At 43.3% G+C, this 14,494-nt stretch overlaps 1 protein-coding gene across 1 annotated transcript; it reads left to right on the forward strand.

The window, feature by feature from the left end:
* Window positions 1-6,796: 6,796 nt before the first annotated feature.
* On the forward strand, window positions 6,797-12,919 carry LOC119957281 (probable G-protein coupled receptor 139). Its single transcript, XM_038785114.1, has 2 exons — window positions 6,797-6,920; window positions 12,042-12,919. Exons 1-2 carry the CDS (start codon window positions 6,797-6,799, stop codon window positions 12,917-12,919), a joined length of 1,002 nt encoding a protein of 333 aa, XP_038641042.1.
* The last annotated feature ends 1,575 nt before the right edge of the window (window positions 12,920-14,494 follow it).

A 14,494-nucleotide genomic window follows, 5' to 3' on the forward strand; every position in this document is an offset into this window, starting at 1 on the left:
TCTCCTTCATTCCCAATGTACGGTATGCATTGTCTATATAGCATGCAAGGAACAATACCTTTCACTGTATACTCATACATGTGACAATAATAAATCAAATGAAATAAATTGAAAATTAACCACTTAAGGGAGGTTCCGACCCCGTTACGTGACAGTGACACACACAGCACATTTTGAAGACTGTGTGCCCTGAACGTTGCAATCTCCAAATCAGCTAAATAACAAAACATACAGGTCCAAAATAAAATGACTTAATGACTGTTTGAATACTCCCAGTGTAGGATAGTAGCTATTCATTGAATCACTTTCAACTCTGACCCATTATGAATGTCCCAAGACAGGTGCACACACGTTAGAAACTGATAATGTACCTCGATATTGTGTCCCAGCAGACGCTTCTAGCCAGATGCAACCCAGTGCTGTATACCAAGCAAAGGTACCAGTAGAGTATACCAATCAAATAGTTCCTTCCCATTTTCAAACTGGGGGCGAGTGATCTCGGTGCATTAGCAGAAGGGGATAGCCAGCAGTTGTGAATTTCAAGTGTCCTGCTTTAACAATGAAAATATGCGGGTCGCCTGGAGACTGGCATGGCCGCTTATGAAGGGATCAGCAGGAGATTGTGACACGGTTATTTCCTTGTTGGGCGGGGGTCGAGTTGCTTCTGTTCTCTCTCTTCCGTTATGGCCCATTTCAGAAAGGAATTTCAGTCTTCTGGACGTTATGTTGTTTCGAAAAGTCAAAAGTACTGATTGTAACCTGCTCCCGTAATTCCTCTCTCTCATTGACATTGCATACACTTGGTGCAAGAAGAATCCGTTTTGAACATGTGCTTCCAAGCGTTCTCGACGGAGTGTGTCAACGCACTGCCACAAATCAGTGATTGCCTTCGGGGTCATTGACTGTCACCGTTTCGACTTCGACTGCGAAACACTCTACTTATGAAGGGTGGTGTTAGCGTTTCCAGGAAAGCCCAATTCTAATCGTTAACAAGAGTTAGCCACAGTTTTCTAGCCCAGGCATTCAGACTAGCCACGGCCCCAGTTCCCCACCACTTTTCATCCCACACCACGTTCCCCAACCAATCACCAGTTAGTGCGCTCTGTGTGAAACGACAGTTGACGCGGGGTATTTGGTCCAAGTGAGGGTGGGATTGGGCCACTTTGTGTTTTTATGCACCAACGTGTGGACTGAGAGGAACACCCGAGGCCGTTTCTCTACCGTTCACTGTGCAGCGCTCTATCGACGATAATGCATGCACAGAGATTATCTGGGTCAGCTGTGAACAGTTTCAAACTCTGCACAAGAGAAAGGAAATTAATCACTTGGACATAATGCAACATAAAGTAATGCTGATTGCATGCATGAGGTTCCTTTCCGATAAAGAGCGATTGAGAATAATGGGTCAATACCCCCGCTGGATTAAACTTGTGGGAGGCGATTTCATTAAAATTACCAAAAATTAATTGTCGGTTTTATCAGAGGAGATAGCGCTCGTCTTTACCAACCTTCGGCTTTCAAATCTCGATAATGTGCTATGGAAGCGTAAATGCTTGGTAAGGTATTTCAGGATTGGATTGAGGAGAAAGGTCTTCACTCAGATTGTTGCAGGTCTTTGAGATTCTGTACTAGAGAGAGCTGCGAATGACCCATCATTGAAGAATTCAAGGTTCGAAACTTTTTTTTTTAATATTGGGACTCTGAGGGTATCAGAGATTCATAAAATCACATAATTCACAGTGCAGAAGAAGGGCATTCGGCCCATCGAGTCTGCACCGGTCCTTGGAAAGAACACCCCAGTCCTATTACCGTAACACTACCAAACCATTTTATGAACACTAAGAGCAATTTAGCGTAGCCAATCCTCCTAACATGCACATCTTTGGACTGTGGGAGGAAATCCGGAGCACTCGCAGAAAAAACTAAGCAGACACAGGGACAACGTGCAGACTCCACACATGACCCAAGCCGGGAATATAACAGCTCAATAGCTGTAAAGTAACAGTGCTAACCACTGTGCTACCGTGCTGCCCCAAATGGGACACAAGGAAAAGGCTGAAATGTGGATAACATTTGAAGATCCATCCGGAACTTTGTAAAGGGCGGGAGGCACTGCCTGTGTCTCAAGTGGCATATTCCTGAAACCAAATCTTGCGAAGTGAAAAAGAGAGAAGCTAGCTAAAACTCATTTCCAGGTAGAAAATCCCAGAATTGGCCTGCTGACTTTCAAACTTCTTATCGTTGCTGGCGGCCAATTCGAATTGTTCTATTATTATTATTATACATATACATGTCTACATAAACATTTCTGGAACAAGCCTTTCCATTCACCTGAAGAAGGAGCCGTGCTCCGAAAGCTCGTGTTTGAAACAAACCTGTTGGACTTTAACCTGGTGTTGTAAGACTTCTTACTGTGCTCACCCCAGTACAACGCCGGCATCTCCACATCATGGCTACCATTGACACCGCAAACTGCCGGCTCAAAGTGGAGAGGATCTCCAGGAAGATCGCGCATATAGACACTGACATTCAGTTTCTACAAAGCTTTGATGATTTGATTGCCTGCAGGTGCTCGCATTCCGGGGCATCTCTGACTGTGTCTATATAAACATTTCTGGAACAAGCCTTTCCATTCACCTGAAGAAGGAGCCGTGCTCCGAAAGCTCGTGTTTGAAACAAACCTGTTGGACTTTAACCTGGTGTTGTAAGACTTCTTACTATTATTATTATATACTGCATAGATTCCAGGTCACTACTGAGAATACTTCTTGCTCCCTGTCATGTATTTCTTGGACTTGTTTTCCAATTTTGATCAGCTATTTCACTCAGAAACAGATAAGCTTGCTCATCTCTGTCCCTTAGACCCAATGCTTCTGGAGGATGTTACTAATTATTGCAAGGGACTATTTAATATTTAATGTCTTAATTCGTTGGCGAGCCTCTGTTGGTTACAGTCAGTACCGGTTACAAGGCCCATTTCCGTTGCAAGATCTGTATCAGTTGGTGGGACTACAACATTTCGGGTACTTCTCTATTTCGGGCTGTCGGTTTCGTTATTGAATCTGCATGTAATAGATGGTCTGTATCAGCAGGACTTTATGCTTCAAGAAAGCAACTATTTTCATTACTTTTGCTCAGTTTGCATGTGATACACAGATCTGTAAAGCGGCAGTTAGTATTGGGGAAGCACTGGGGCTGCAGAAGAACTTGGACAGGCTAGGAGATTGGGCAAATACGTGGCAGATAGAATATAATGTGGAAAACAATGAGGTTATGCACTTTTGAAGGAGGAGTTGTGGCGTGGACTATGTTCTAAATGGGAAAAGCATCGGAAATCAGAAGCACTAGTGGGATTCGGAGCCCTTGTTCAATATTCACTTAAGGTTAACATGCATGTTCAGTCGGCAGTTAGGAAGGCCAATTCAATGATAGCATTCATGTTGAGAGGGCTAGAAAAGAAGACCATAATGTACTTCTGAGGCTATATAAGGCTCTGTTCAGACTACATTTGGAGTAGTCTGAGCAGTTTTTGGGCCTTGTATCTAAGGAAGCATGTGCTGGCCTTGGAAAGTGTCCAGAGGAGGTTCACAAGAATGACTCCTGGAATGAAGAGCTTGTCGTATGAGGAACTGCTGAGGACTCTGGTGCAGTAATCGTTGCAGTTTAGAAAGATGAGGGAGGATCTTATTGAAGCTTACAGGATACTGAGAGATACTTTAGGTGAATTCACCTAGGATGGAGCTGTGCTCCGAAACCTAGTGATTCGAAAAAAATCTGTTGGACTTCAACCTTATGTTGTGAGGCTTCTTACTGAAATTCTTACTGTGCTGACCCCAATCCAACGCCGCGATCTCCACATCAAGGATATTGAGAGGCCTGGATAGAGTGGAAGTGGAGATAATGTCTCCACTTGAACAAAAAACTAATACCAACAATACAATCTCAGATCCTTCCAAACACAGATGAGGCGGAATTTCTTAAGCCAGCGATTGGTGAATATGTGGAACGTTTTTGCCGTAGCAGGCTGTGGAGGCCTACTCACTGAGTGCCATGAAGACAGAGATAGATAGGTTCTTGATTAATAAGGGGTCATGGGTTATGAGGAGAAGACACGAGAATGCGGATGAGAAAAATATCAGCGATGATTGAAATGCGGAGCAGACACGATGGGCTGAGTGGCCTAATTCTACTCCTATGTCTTATGGTCTTGTGGCACTATTACAAAGATGAAGGTTGAACTGTGAGTTGGTATAATTCTATAAGATTAAGTGGGGCATGGATTATGTGGATGTGACAATCCTGATTTTTTTTGCTGTCAGTCTGGTCTCAAGAACATTTGAGACGGATTTGCAGGTATCAATTATTGTTTATTTTAACTAGCTAGCTGGGGTGACTTACTCTATTAAAATCACAGGACACAACCACTGTCTCCTGAATATTCAACAGCTAGTGAATGAAAAGCACAAAACATTTCTGCACAGATACATTCAAGTTGCATCAATCTTCACATATATTCGGCCAAATAAGGCAACAGTAATGAATGCAAGGTTCCCATAGGCTATCCTTATGCACTTCTTGACCTGTCCATACACCCTGATTAGCTCACTTCACATTCGTAAGCCCTTGGGGGGGGGGCCCTTTCACTCAGCATTCTCGCCGTGGCAACTGCCCCTCCCCCCTTCCTGGCCATGCATTACTCAGTTCCTTTGTTCATTCCCTGATAAACTCATTACCCTACTCTCCGGCTCCTATACCCGAGTCTATCCTCTACATTATCCTAACTCATTATCCCATTTTGTATCAATTCGTTTTTGTTCAATTCCTCAGATGGGCAGGCACTCTTTCGCAGGGTGGAGGGGCCATTCACCAGAAGCATAGGTTTATGCTCCGTGGAGCAAAGATTAGAGGAGGTGGGAGAGGCAGATTTTGTACTCTGAGGGTGGTGATTGCACGGAACGCGTTGCCAGGGGGAGGTTGTGGAAGCAGATACGGCGTTCGAAAAGGCAGCTTGACAAATACATGGATTGGATGGGTTTAGAGGGATATGGCACCAGGAAGTGCTGAGGATAGCGACTAAGGCCAGTATCCAGACCGGTGCAGGGTTGGAGGGTCAAAGGACCTGTTCTTGTGCTGTATTGTTCTTTATATCTCTTTGAGAGTCTGCTTCGGTAGGATAGGCTGCATCAGTTTTCGTGACTGTATTGGTTGTTGGGTCTGTCTACTTTGGAGTATCTGTAGCTGTTTGAGCCTCTACATCGGATGGCGAATCAGCAAATCATGATGTCATGATCGGTTACACTGACCTTTCTGGCTGGAGAATCTCTATGCATTACCGGGTCAATATGAGTTGGACGGTTCGTATCAGTGGTTGGACCTTAATCGATATGAGGTTCTAATACTTGAATTGGCTTGGAAGTATGATATTAAGTTACCCTTGTTAAGTATCGATTATAATGTCAATTCACTTGCATCGCTCCATTTGTTTCAGACATCTTATTTATAAATGTTGAACATCCAGACATCAATAAGGATTGTAATGTCTCATCTTAATATCTATGTAAAAGAGAACAACGAAGTCCAAGCATGGAGCATTATAGCCCTGCGCTCTAATATCTAACAATTGTCATTTTTCACTGAAAATGGTGGTCGAGTGAAGGACATCACAAAAAGAATATTAGATCTAGAGGTGGGGATAACTCTTTGGGTATGGATAGAATATGCAATATGCAATGTTCAGCACCATTCGCGACAAGTGCAGCAAGAACTGGATAACATCCAGGCTTGGGGTGACAAATGGCAAGTTTTGTCGCGCCACAAAAGTGCCAGCCACAGATCAGCTCCAATGAAAGAGAATGAAACCATTTCCTGTTGGCATTCAATGGCATTGCAATTGCTGAGTTGCTCCTCAGGGATACAATTGACCATACATTGAATTGGCCCAGCCATAGAAATACCATGGCTACAAGAAGTAGTTATGGGTATGATTACTTCGCGAAGTGGCCCACCTCCTGCCAGTATCCCCCTCCCCCACAAACCCCGTCTACAAAGTACAATTTAGAAATCTGATGGCATCAGCCACATCGGACTGCATGTGAACAGTTCCATCAACACTCAAGAACCTCGATACCATCCAAGGCAAAGCATCCCGCCTGATTGACCCCCCTCCCCACCGATAATCAATCGCACCTTCCGCCCCCGACGCACAGTAGCAATAGTGTGTACCATCTTCAAGTCGCATATAACGACTTCACGAACGTGAATTAAACAGCACCCTCCAAACCCATCAACAAATACAATCTAGAAGGATAAATACAGCAGATATCTGGTTACACCACCACCTGGAAGGTGCCCTCGAGTATTCCACAAGTACGTTTTAGAAATATAATCACCGTTCCTTCACTATGGCAGTGGCAATTCCTCGAACTCACTTTGAATAGCTGAATGGGTGTGCTTTTACTACGGGGACTGCAGTGGATCAAGAAAGCAGCGCACAACAACCTTTTCAAGGGCAATTAGGGATGCGCAACAAAAGCTGACCTCGCCAGTGAACCATCATCCCGTAAAAATTTGGAATAAACTGAAACCAAAACGACTTGGAACTTTCCATGGTTATTATCTTGTTCAGAACTGTCCCTTTATTTGATCTTCTCAAGTCAATGCGAGAAAAATCATATTTATTTCACAATTCAATGTCGTCATCCATTGTTCAGCTTCTTAAAATTCGAGGAACTTGAATGATGTCGCAAGTTCAATATCCCTATGGAGATCACACAAGATATATATTGAATGATTGAGAATGTGTCAACAGAGTGACGACCTGCCACACGAAGTGACCGAGACCTTTGTATTGAACATGCTTTTAGAATTCAGCAGTGTAGATAAAGTCTTCTACACATTTATGGCAGCCATTGGTATTCCTGGTAAGTGGCAATCACAATTGAATTAGATGCAATATTTATTGTGAACATTTTATGTGTTTGACATTGTAAATTACGATATTACTAGCATGACTATATGACACAATTATGCAGGTACCCAAATAGTGATATCACTTAATCCAATCAAATGGTTTTATTCATCGCTGTGATAATGTTTAATTGCCGCACTGATGGAAAAACATTGTTTGTAACTCACAGTTTTTTAGAGTTAACATGTTGTTGCATTTATAGGAATATGACGTTCTGTTGTATCACAGATCAGTAAAGGCAAACTATATTGGTGAGGTACAAATTGGAGACATGCGTGCGTCAAACTTGGCGGGAATGGTTAAGCATCGGGCTGTATTACTCTAGTGAGAATCAGCTCCTGGGAAAAGCTGCAAAAGTAGAATTGTGTTGAACGTGCGTGACGAACCAGAATGGGTTCTTGTCATGCTTTACTGCAGTATGTCTCAGTGTAAAATTGCACTAACATTAGTTTACTAATCTTGCTGTACCTTACCTATCTGACCACATATCTGCGTCTGTCGAATTGCAATCACGAAAACGGGTAAAATAAATAAAATTTTGAATTATTTTTAATGGATTTCTCCATTGTCTGGGTGTGTCTGTATGTTCCATGAATGCAATAGATTGACACTAGGAAATATGCTGATGTTAGGTGAAGACATTTTTGAATGTGTCCGACAATCATCTATTGAGTGATTAGCTCTGCTGCCTCACCGTACCAGAGTCCCGGGTTCTATTCCGTCCTTGGGTAACTTCTTGTCTGGAGCTTGCACTTTCTCCCCACGTCTGCGCGGGTTTCCTTCTGGTGCTCCGGTTTGTTCCGACAATCCAAATACGCGCAGGTTCGTTGGATTGTACGTCCTAAGTGGCTAAAGATGTGCTGATTAGGTGGGGTTACTGGAATATGGCGGGGAGTGGGTCTTGGCAAGTTCCTTCGGAAGTTTTGTACAGACGCAACGTATTGTCATCTTATGTAGCATAGAGATTCTCCGCTATTTTATTACTTTCAATTTTCAAACAACAAAGAACAACGAAAAGTACGGCACAGGCCATTCAGCCCTCCAAGCCCGTGACGATCATGCTGCCCGTCAGAACTGAAACACTTCCTGGGTCCATATACCTCTATTCCCATCCTATTCATGTATTTGTCAAGATGCCCCTTGAATGTCACTATCGTCCGTGCTTCCACCACCTCCTCCGGCAGCGAGTTCCAGGTACTCACTACCCTCTGTGTAAAAAAGCTTGCCTCGTACATCTCCTCTAAACCTTTCCCCTTGCACCTTAAACCTATGCCCCCTAGTAATTGACCCCTCTACCCTGGGAATAAACCTCTGACTATCCACTCTGTCTATGCCGTCATAATTTTGTGGACCTCTATCAGGTCGCCCCTCAACCGCTGTTATTCCAGTGAGAACAAACCGAATTTATTCAACCGCTCCTCATAGCTTATGCCCTAATACCAGGCAACATTCTGGTAAATTTCTTTTGCACCCTCTCCCAAGTATCCACATCTTTCTGGTCGTGTGGCGACAAGAATTGAACACTGTACTCCAAGTGCGGTCGAACTAAGGTTCTATACAGCTGCAACATGACTTGCCAATTCTTAAACTCAATGCCCCAGCAAATGAAGGCAAGCATGCCGTATGCCTTCTTGACTGCCTTCTCCACCTGTGTTGCCCCTTCCAGAGACCTGTTGACCAGTACACCTAGATATCTCTGACTTTCAATCTACCATTCACTGCATATTCCCAACCTGCTTTAGACCTTCCAAAATGCATTACCTCACATTTGTCCGGATTAATATCCATCTGCCATCTCTCCGCCCAAGTCTCGAAATGATTAAATGCTGTACAGCAGTCCTCAAAGTCCTCTGACAGTCCTCAAAGCTATCCGCAATTCCACCAACCTTTGTGTCGTCTGCAAAATAACTAATCAATTTCGTCAGCCAAAATAAAGGATACCCTACTTACTGGCAGTTTAATACATAGGAACTGTTTCCATAACCACATTCTTTTTACAATAACATATTCGAACTTTGATTGTCGTCACTGTAAAAAATCCATTTGTTTTAGCGTCAAAGACCCGACTCCCCGGGCAAACGTTCCTGAGGACCTGTGGATCATAATTACTCAGAGGTCTTTTCTGACTGTTACTCTGGATAAATATTCGCATGGGAGCATTTCACCGTTCAGTTCGGTAACCAATTACTATTTTTTCCTAGAAATTATGATCAATGTTTAAAAGCATTTCAATGTTTTTCCGATACACATCCCTGTCAGCAACTCACTGAATTGTGTCCCAGTGAGAACGGGGAACTAAAACTGGAGGTAGCGCATAGATTGTCAGAACACAATGATTCGACTGAGGGAAGTTATTAAGATTTTTCTGATGAAAAATATAGTGCACAACGCTCAGTTCTGTAATAATTCTGATTAAACTAATGTGCAACCTCGATCGTGCACCACTTTTTTAAAAAATGGGTAATGCACTGAAACAGCAAATTTAGAGTTGTTGAAAGCAAATTGTAAATTGTTTCGCATCAGCTCCTTTTTTTAAACAATTCAATTTGTCCTGGATGGAATCCAAAATTCCTCTTAGATATTTCAAGTCTTGTTCGGGATTGATGCTGCCTCAAATTCTTTGTGAAACCCAGAAGTATTTTGCACGATATTGCTTCGACGCAAATGCAGCAGCTTGCGTTTACCTTTGTTGAAATGAAATTGTCATCAACATGTCAACTGTGCCCGTTCATTGATTATTATTCGTAAAGACTCGTGTGTTCCGTCCCATTTTTCCTCTGTTCTTATGGTGTTCTCGTTGTGGATATGCCCATAAAATTGGAAATCGAGATTCAGCTTCACGTTGATGGACAGAATTGATCCTAGCGCTCATTGTTGTGGAATTTCACTTTCCACGTCCCATGAAACTGAGAATATCGCTTCAACACCCTAACCCCTACGTTATATGAACATTAAAAGTAGCGTCAGAAGGAGACTATTCGGCCTTTCGAGCCAGCTTCGCAATTCATTATTAATACGCGTAATCATCCAACTCAATAGCGTGATCCCTCCTTCCCCCAAATCCTTTCATCCACTTCACAATATCTACATGTTTCTTTAAACATTTTTTGAGTTCAACATCTACCTGAGGTAGCGAGTTCCTCAGGTCGATCACTGTCTGGGTGTCAGTCTGCTGCAATCCTTTCTGCGACTTTCCACTATACACCAGTTACTCCAAGGGTCGTGCCAAGTCTGCTGAGCTGTTATCAATGGCTTTGTGAAATTTTCACCCATCCTACAAAGCTTTTGATCATTTCATCATAATTATTCAAATAATCAAACAAATGTAACCCAATATGATTTCATTTTGCATTATTCGAAATCACATGCTGTGCTTCTACGGTGCACCGATATTCTACTTTGATGCTATAATTGTTCTGATCACTGGGATTATGTTAGCTGGGCTAAACATATTATGGAAGGAGCTCAGCTGCCAGAGAGATGGCGTTACTCTGCCTGGTTCATCGAAACTGCTGTAAAATTATCTTGTGTGGATCTTTAGCAATTCATTGTATCCTATAACCGGGCAAGCACATGGATTTAATTTTTTGCAATCGATTGACAACTGGGACACGCGTTAAGAGTGGTAGAGTTCCCTTTCTGCAGAAGAGAACGGTAAAATAAGGTAATAAAAAAAGTGATTATAAATGGCAAGACAGTCTACTTTGGTCGCCAATGTCGTTTTCAGGGCAAGTTAATTGAAGAGTGATTTTGTATTGGAATGCAAGTAATGGATCAATTGCAGTAAAGCCCTTTGATGACGTTCTGATTAATTTCACTGTACAGATCATATTGTCACCATTGCCTTTCCCTTTGTTTTTCAACATATTTCAATGCAATCTAACAGGAACAGGTGAAAAATGAAAAATCCTGATGTTGCTTATTCTCACAAGTAGGTTTCAAAGGAAGTTACTGTGAAAAGCCCCTAGTCGCCACAGTCCGGGGAGGTTGGGACGGGAAATGAACCGGCGCTGCTTGCCTGCATTCGTCTGCGCTAAAAGCCAGCTATTTAGCCCTGTGCTAAACCAGCCCCTGCTGGTTTATTATCTTAATATTGAAGGTGTTTTACTATTTCACGGACGAGGTTATCAAATGCCTGCCTTAAAGGTCTCGAGGTATTTGTTTGATTTTCATTACTATCACAGATTTCTCTCGCTTCCTGCTGGTTTCAATACTCATTCGTTGCTTCATTGTGCAGCAACTGTTCCAGGCACGATGGTCTTCCTTTCATTGAGCTCGGAGCATTGCTGCAGAATGCGGTTTCCGTTTTGCGATCAGCCTGCACAGGTATAACCCAGAGACTAGTAAACCGAAGCCGAACTGAACCAATGATCCTGGCCTGACAGGCATTGTGACTGCGTTTCTCAGCCTCGACTATCACGTGCTGAGGACTTCTTGTGCCTCATTTGTATTTGGTTACTATTGTTTATTTCATTATGCCGCTACAGACGAACTAGGAATTAGTTTAATCTGAACACAGTACAGCTTGGTTCATTGAGTGCACACAATTTATTTAAAGCTGGTAGCATGGAGCGCTAACTCCGAGTTCCCTGCTCACATGTATACGCCTTCCATTTTAAGGCAGCACAACAAGTTTGGTCTGACCTACATGGTCAAAAAAGTGGCTTGCGGAAAGGGGTGACATCCTGAGGATGCTCCGGAGATGGGACACATCCAATCGGGAGCAGGAACCCGAACGTGAGTTTCGTGCCAGATTAATCCTGTCGCCTATCCTGTGTCTGTTTGAGTGTAGAGTCTGATGGGAAGGAAATGCTGTCAGAGATAAGAGTATAAAAATATGAAATCAATTATCTCCAGTCTGCCAAGATCTCTCGGCGGAGTCTATGTCTTACCCATCACTCGTCCATTAAACCTGTAAATCAGTTGGCTTGGATTGGGGTCATGGTAGACCTGTTTGATTATTACCGCTGATTGCTGTTGTCCCAAACATGTTTGGTGCTGGGATCCAGTCATTCGTGCCTGAGCCAATCTCAGAGAATGTTTCATCAGATTTTCCGTTCTCTCTCTTTTACAGTTGACTTGCTGGCCATTTTAATCCTGTCCCGGGGAAAGTGCGGTCTCTCCAGCTGTACAACTCGTTACCTGCTGGCCATGGCACTCTCAGATCTATTAGTCATTATCACTGAGGTAATATTGACGCAGTTCAGGTATTACTATTTTCCAATCAGTTTCCTCGATATCACCCCTATATGCAGCGTCAATGGTGTCCTGCGAGATGCAGCCATAGACTGTTCGGTGTGGTTCACCATCGCTTTTTCCTTTGATCGATTTGTGGCTATTTGTTGCCAGAAGCTTAAAGCTAAATATTGCACAGCTAAAACTGCGGCAGTGGTTCTAGCAACATTCTGCATTTTGCTGTGTTTCGCTAATATCCCCATCTACTTCACCTATGAACCCGGAAGCATTTCTGATAATGTACCGTGGTTCTGCAATAAAAAGCCGGACTTCTATTCTGAGACAGGATGGGTGAGATACAATTGGTTTGATAGATTTCTAACTCCTTTGCTCCCATTTGCTTTAATTGTGTTGATCAACGCCCTGACGGTGAGACACATTTTAGTGGCCAGTCGTGTCCGAAAGGGACTGAAAGGTCAGAGCAAGGGAGACAATCACCGTGACTCAGAGATGGAGAGCAGAAAAAAATCTGTGATTTTACTCTTCTCCATATCCGGCACCTTCGTAATTCTGTGGTTGGTAAATGTTATAGAATTCTTATATTATAACCTTACGGGAATAGATCCCAACGATTACACTGACGCTGAATATATATTTGAACAAATTGGAATTATGTTGCGGAACTTAAGTTGCTGCACGAACACGTTTATTTATGCAGCGACTCAGTCCAAGTTCAGAGGAAAAATCAAAGCCGCTTTGAGCTTCCTCGTTACATAAGTTATTCAACTGGAGAATAAACCAAACACGTGAGAGCAGAGTTTCCAGTCCCATAATGGAGCATTGATCCCTGTACAATAGTAGTGCCGTATTGAGCTCGAAACGGCAATTCGCGGAACATAAATGGACAGGACATATAACGTGGTCCCTACAGGACAGGAGTGTATACAGCTACCACATTCTTTCCTCCAGCTGTTCGATCCTCATCTCCTCAGATCTGCTCATGAAAAACGTGTAATGAAAATAACATACTGGACATGATGAAAATGCTTTTATGTGAAATCACTTCTCATCACAAATTTTTTTAATATGTTCATTTTGGAGTCGCTATCTCCTGGAATTCCAACCTGCCATTACTTTCAAATCCATTAATTTTGTAACGCCCACACCCATCTCATGTATCGGCTCAAAACAAATGTGAAACTTCTTGAGTCATTTTTTGAATTCTCCCGCACGGTGGCGCTCCCCGCCAACCTGAACATGCAGTTGTCCCTCATCCCCTACCTCGATCGGATTCAAGAGCCATCTCTTCCCGTCCCTAACATCACTCCCAACTCCTTCGCTGATTGCATCCACCTTCTCTTTGAACCGTAGACAATCTCCTGCAATGACCGAACATCGAATCCCAAGAAAGTATTCGGCCCATCATGTCTACAGTCCACCTCGGCCCATCTTCAAGCTCTATGTGCGTCACCATGCGTTGGTCACGGTTAATCCAACTAACCTGCAGACGCCATGGATCCATATAGCATGGTAATTCCACCTAATATCCACGGCTTTGGACTGTGCCAGTAAACCAGAGCATCAGGATGAAACCCACCCAAACACGGGGGTACGTGCAAACCCCACATATGCAGTCACAAATAGCTGAAGTTTAACCCGGCTCCATAGCGCTGTGAGGCATCAGTGTTCACGACTGTGCAACCATGTCTCCCACTGCATCCCATTGTCCGATGCCGTTGTCCGTTATAGCTTACGCTCACAAACTATTGTGTTGGGAGCCACCCGTTCCTACTGCCATCACACCTATTCCATTTGCCTCTCGAACTGTCTATCATCTGACTATAGACCCGGCCCCTTTAGGTCAAGACCTTAGTGTTCGGTGGGGTTGCTGGATTATGGGGATAGGGTGGAGGTGTTGACCTTGGGTAGGGTGCTCTTTCCAAGAGCCAGTGCTGACTCGATGGGCCGAATGGCCTCCTTCTGCACTGTAAATTCTATATAAAGACCACCATATACTCTGGTCCACCAGCTATTCTGTGCCAATCAATGGTCAATTGAATCTAAACAACGGAGGACAGCATTTGGTACCCATCTCTAATTTTCATTGAGAGCGAGTTATTGAGTCATCTAATTCAACCACTGCAAGGCATGCGATGGAGATATTTCAACACTACACATTGGAAGGGAATTCGCGCGAATTTCGAGTATACGACAGTGATCTGACAGTGACATCTTTGCAGGTCAGGATAGTAGGCAACTTGCAGTGGAATCCATGGAGGGGTGGTTGCCTCACTAGACATCTGATTACATTGTCGTGACAGATTGATTAGTTCTCCGATTTGTAATGCACTG

Source organism: Scyliorhinus canicula, chromosome 26 (assembly GCF_902713615.1).
Source record: "Scyliorhinus canicula chromosome 26, sScyCan1.1, whole genome shotgun sequence".
Classification (NCBI taxonomy): Eukaryota; Metazoa; Chordata; class Chondrichthyes; order Carcharhiniformes; family Scyliorhinidae; genus Scyliorhinus; species Scyliorhinus canicula.

Excerpts from the sequence above, each read along its gene's own strand:
- LOC119957281 (XM_038785114.1), top strand. The coding sequence starts at position 6,797 with ATGTGTCAACAGAGTGACGACCTGCCACACGAAGTGACCGAGACCTTT. Across the intron at positions 6,921-12,041 it reads GGCAGCCATTGGTATTCCTG|TTGACTTGCTGGCCATTTTA; the intron begins GTAAGTGGCAAT and ends TCTCTTTTACAG.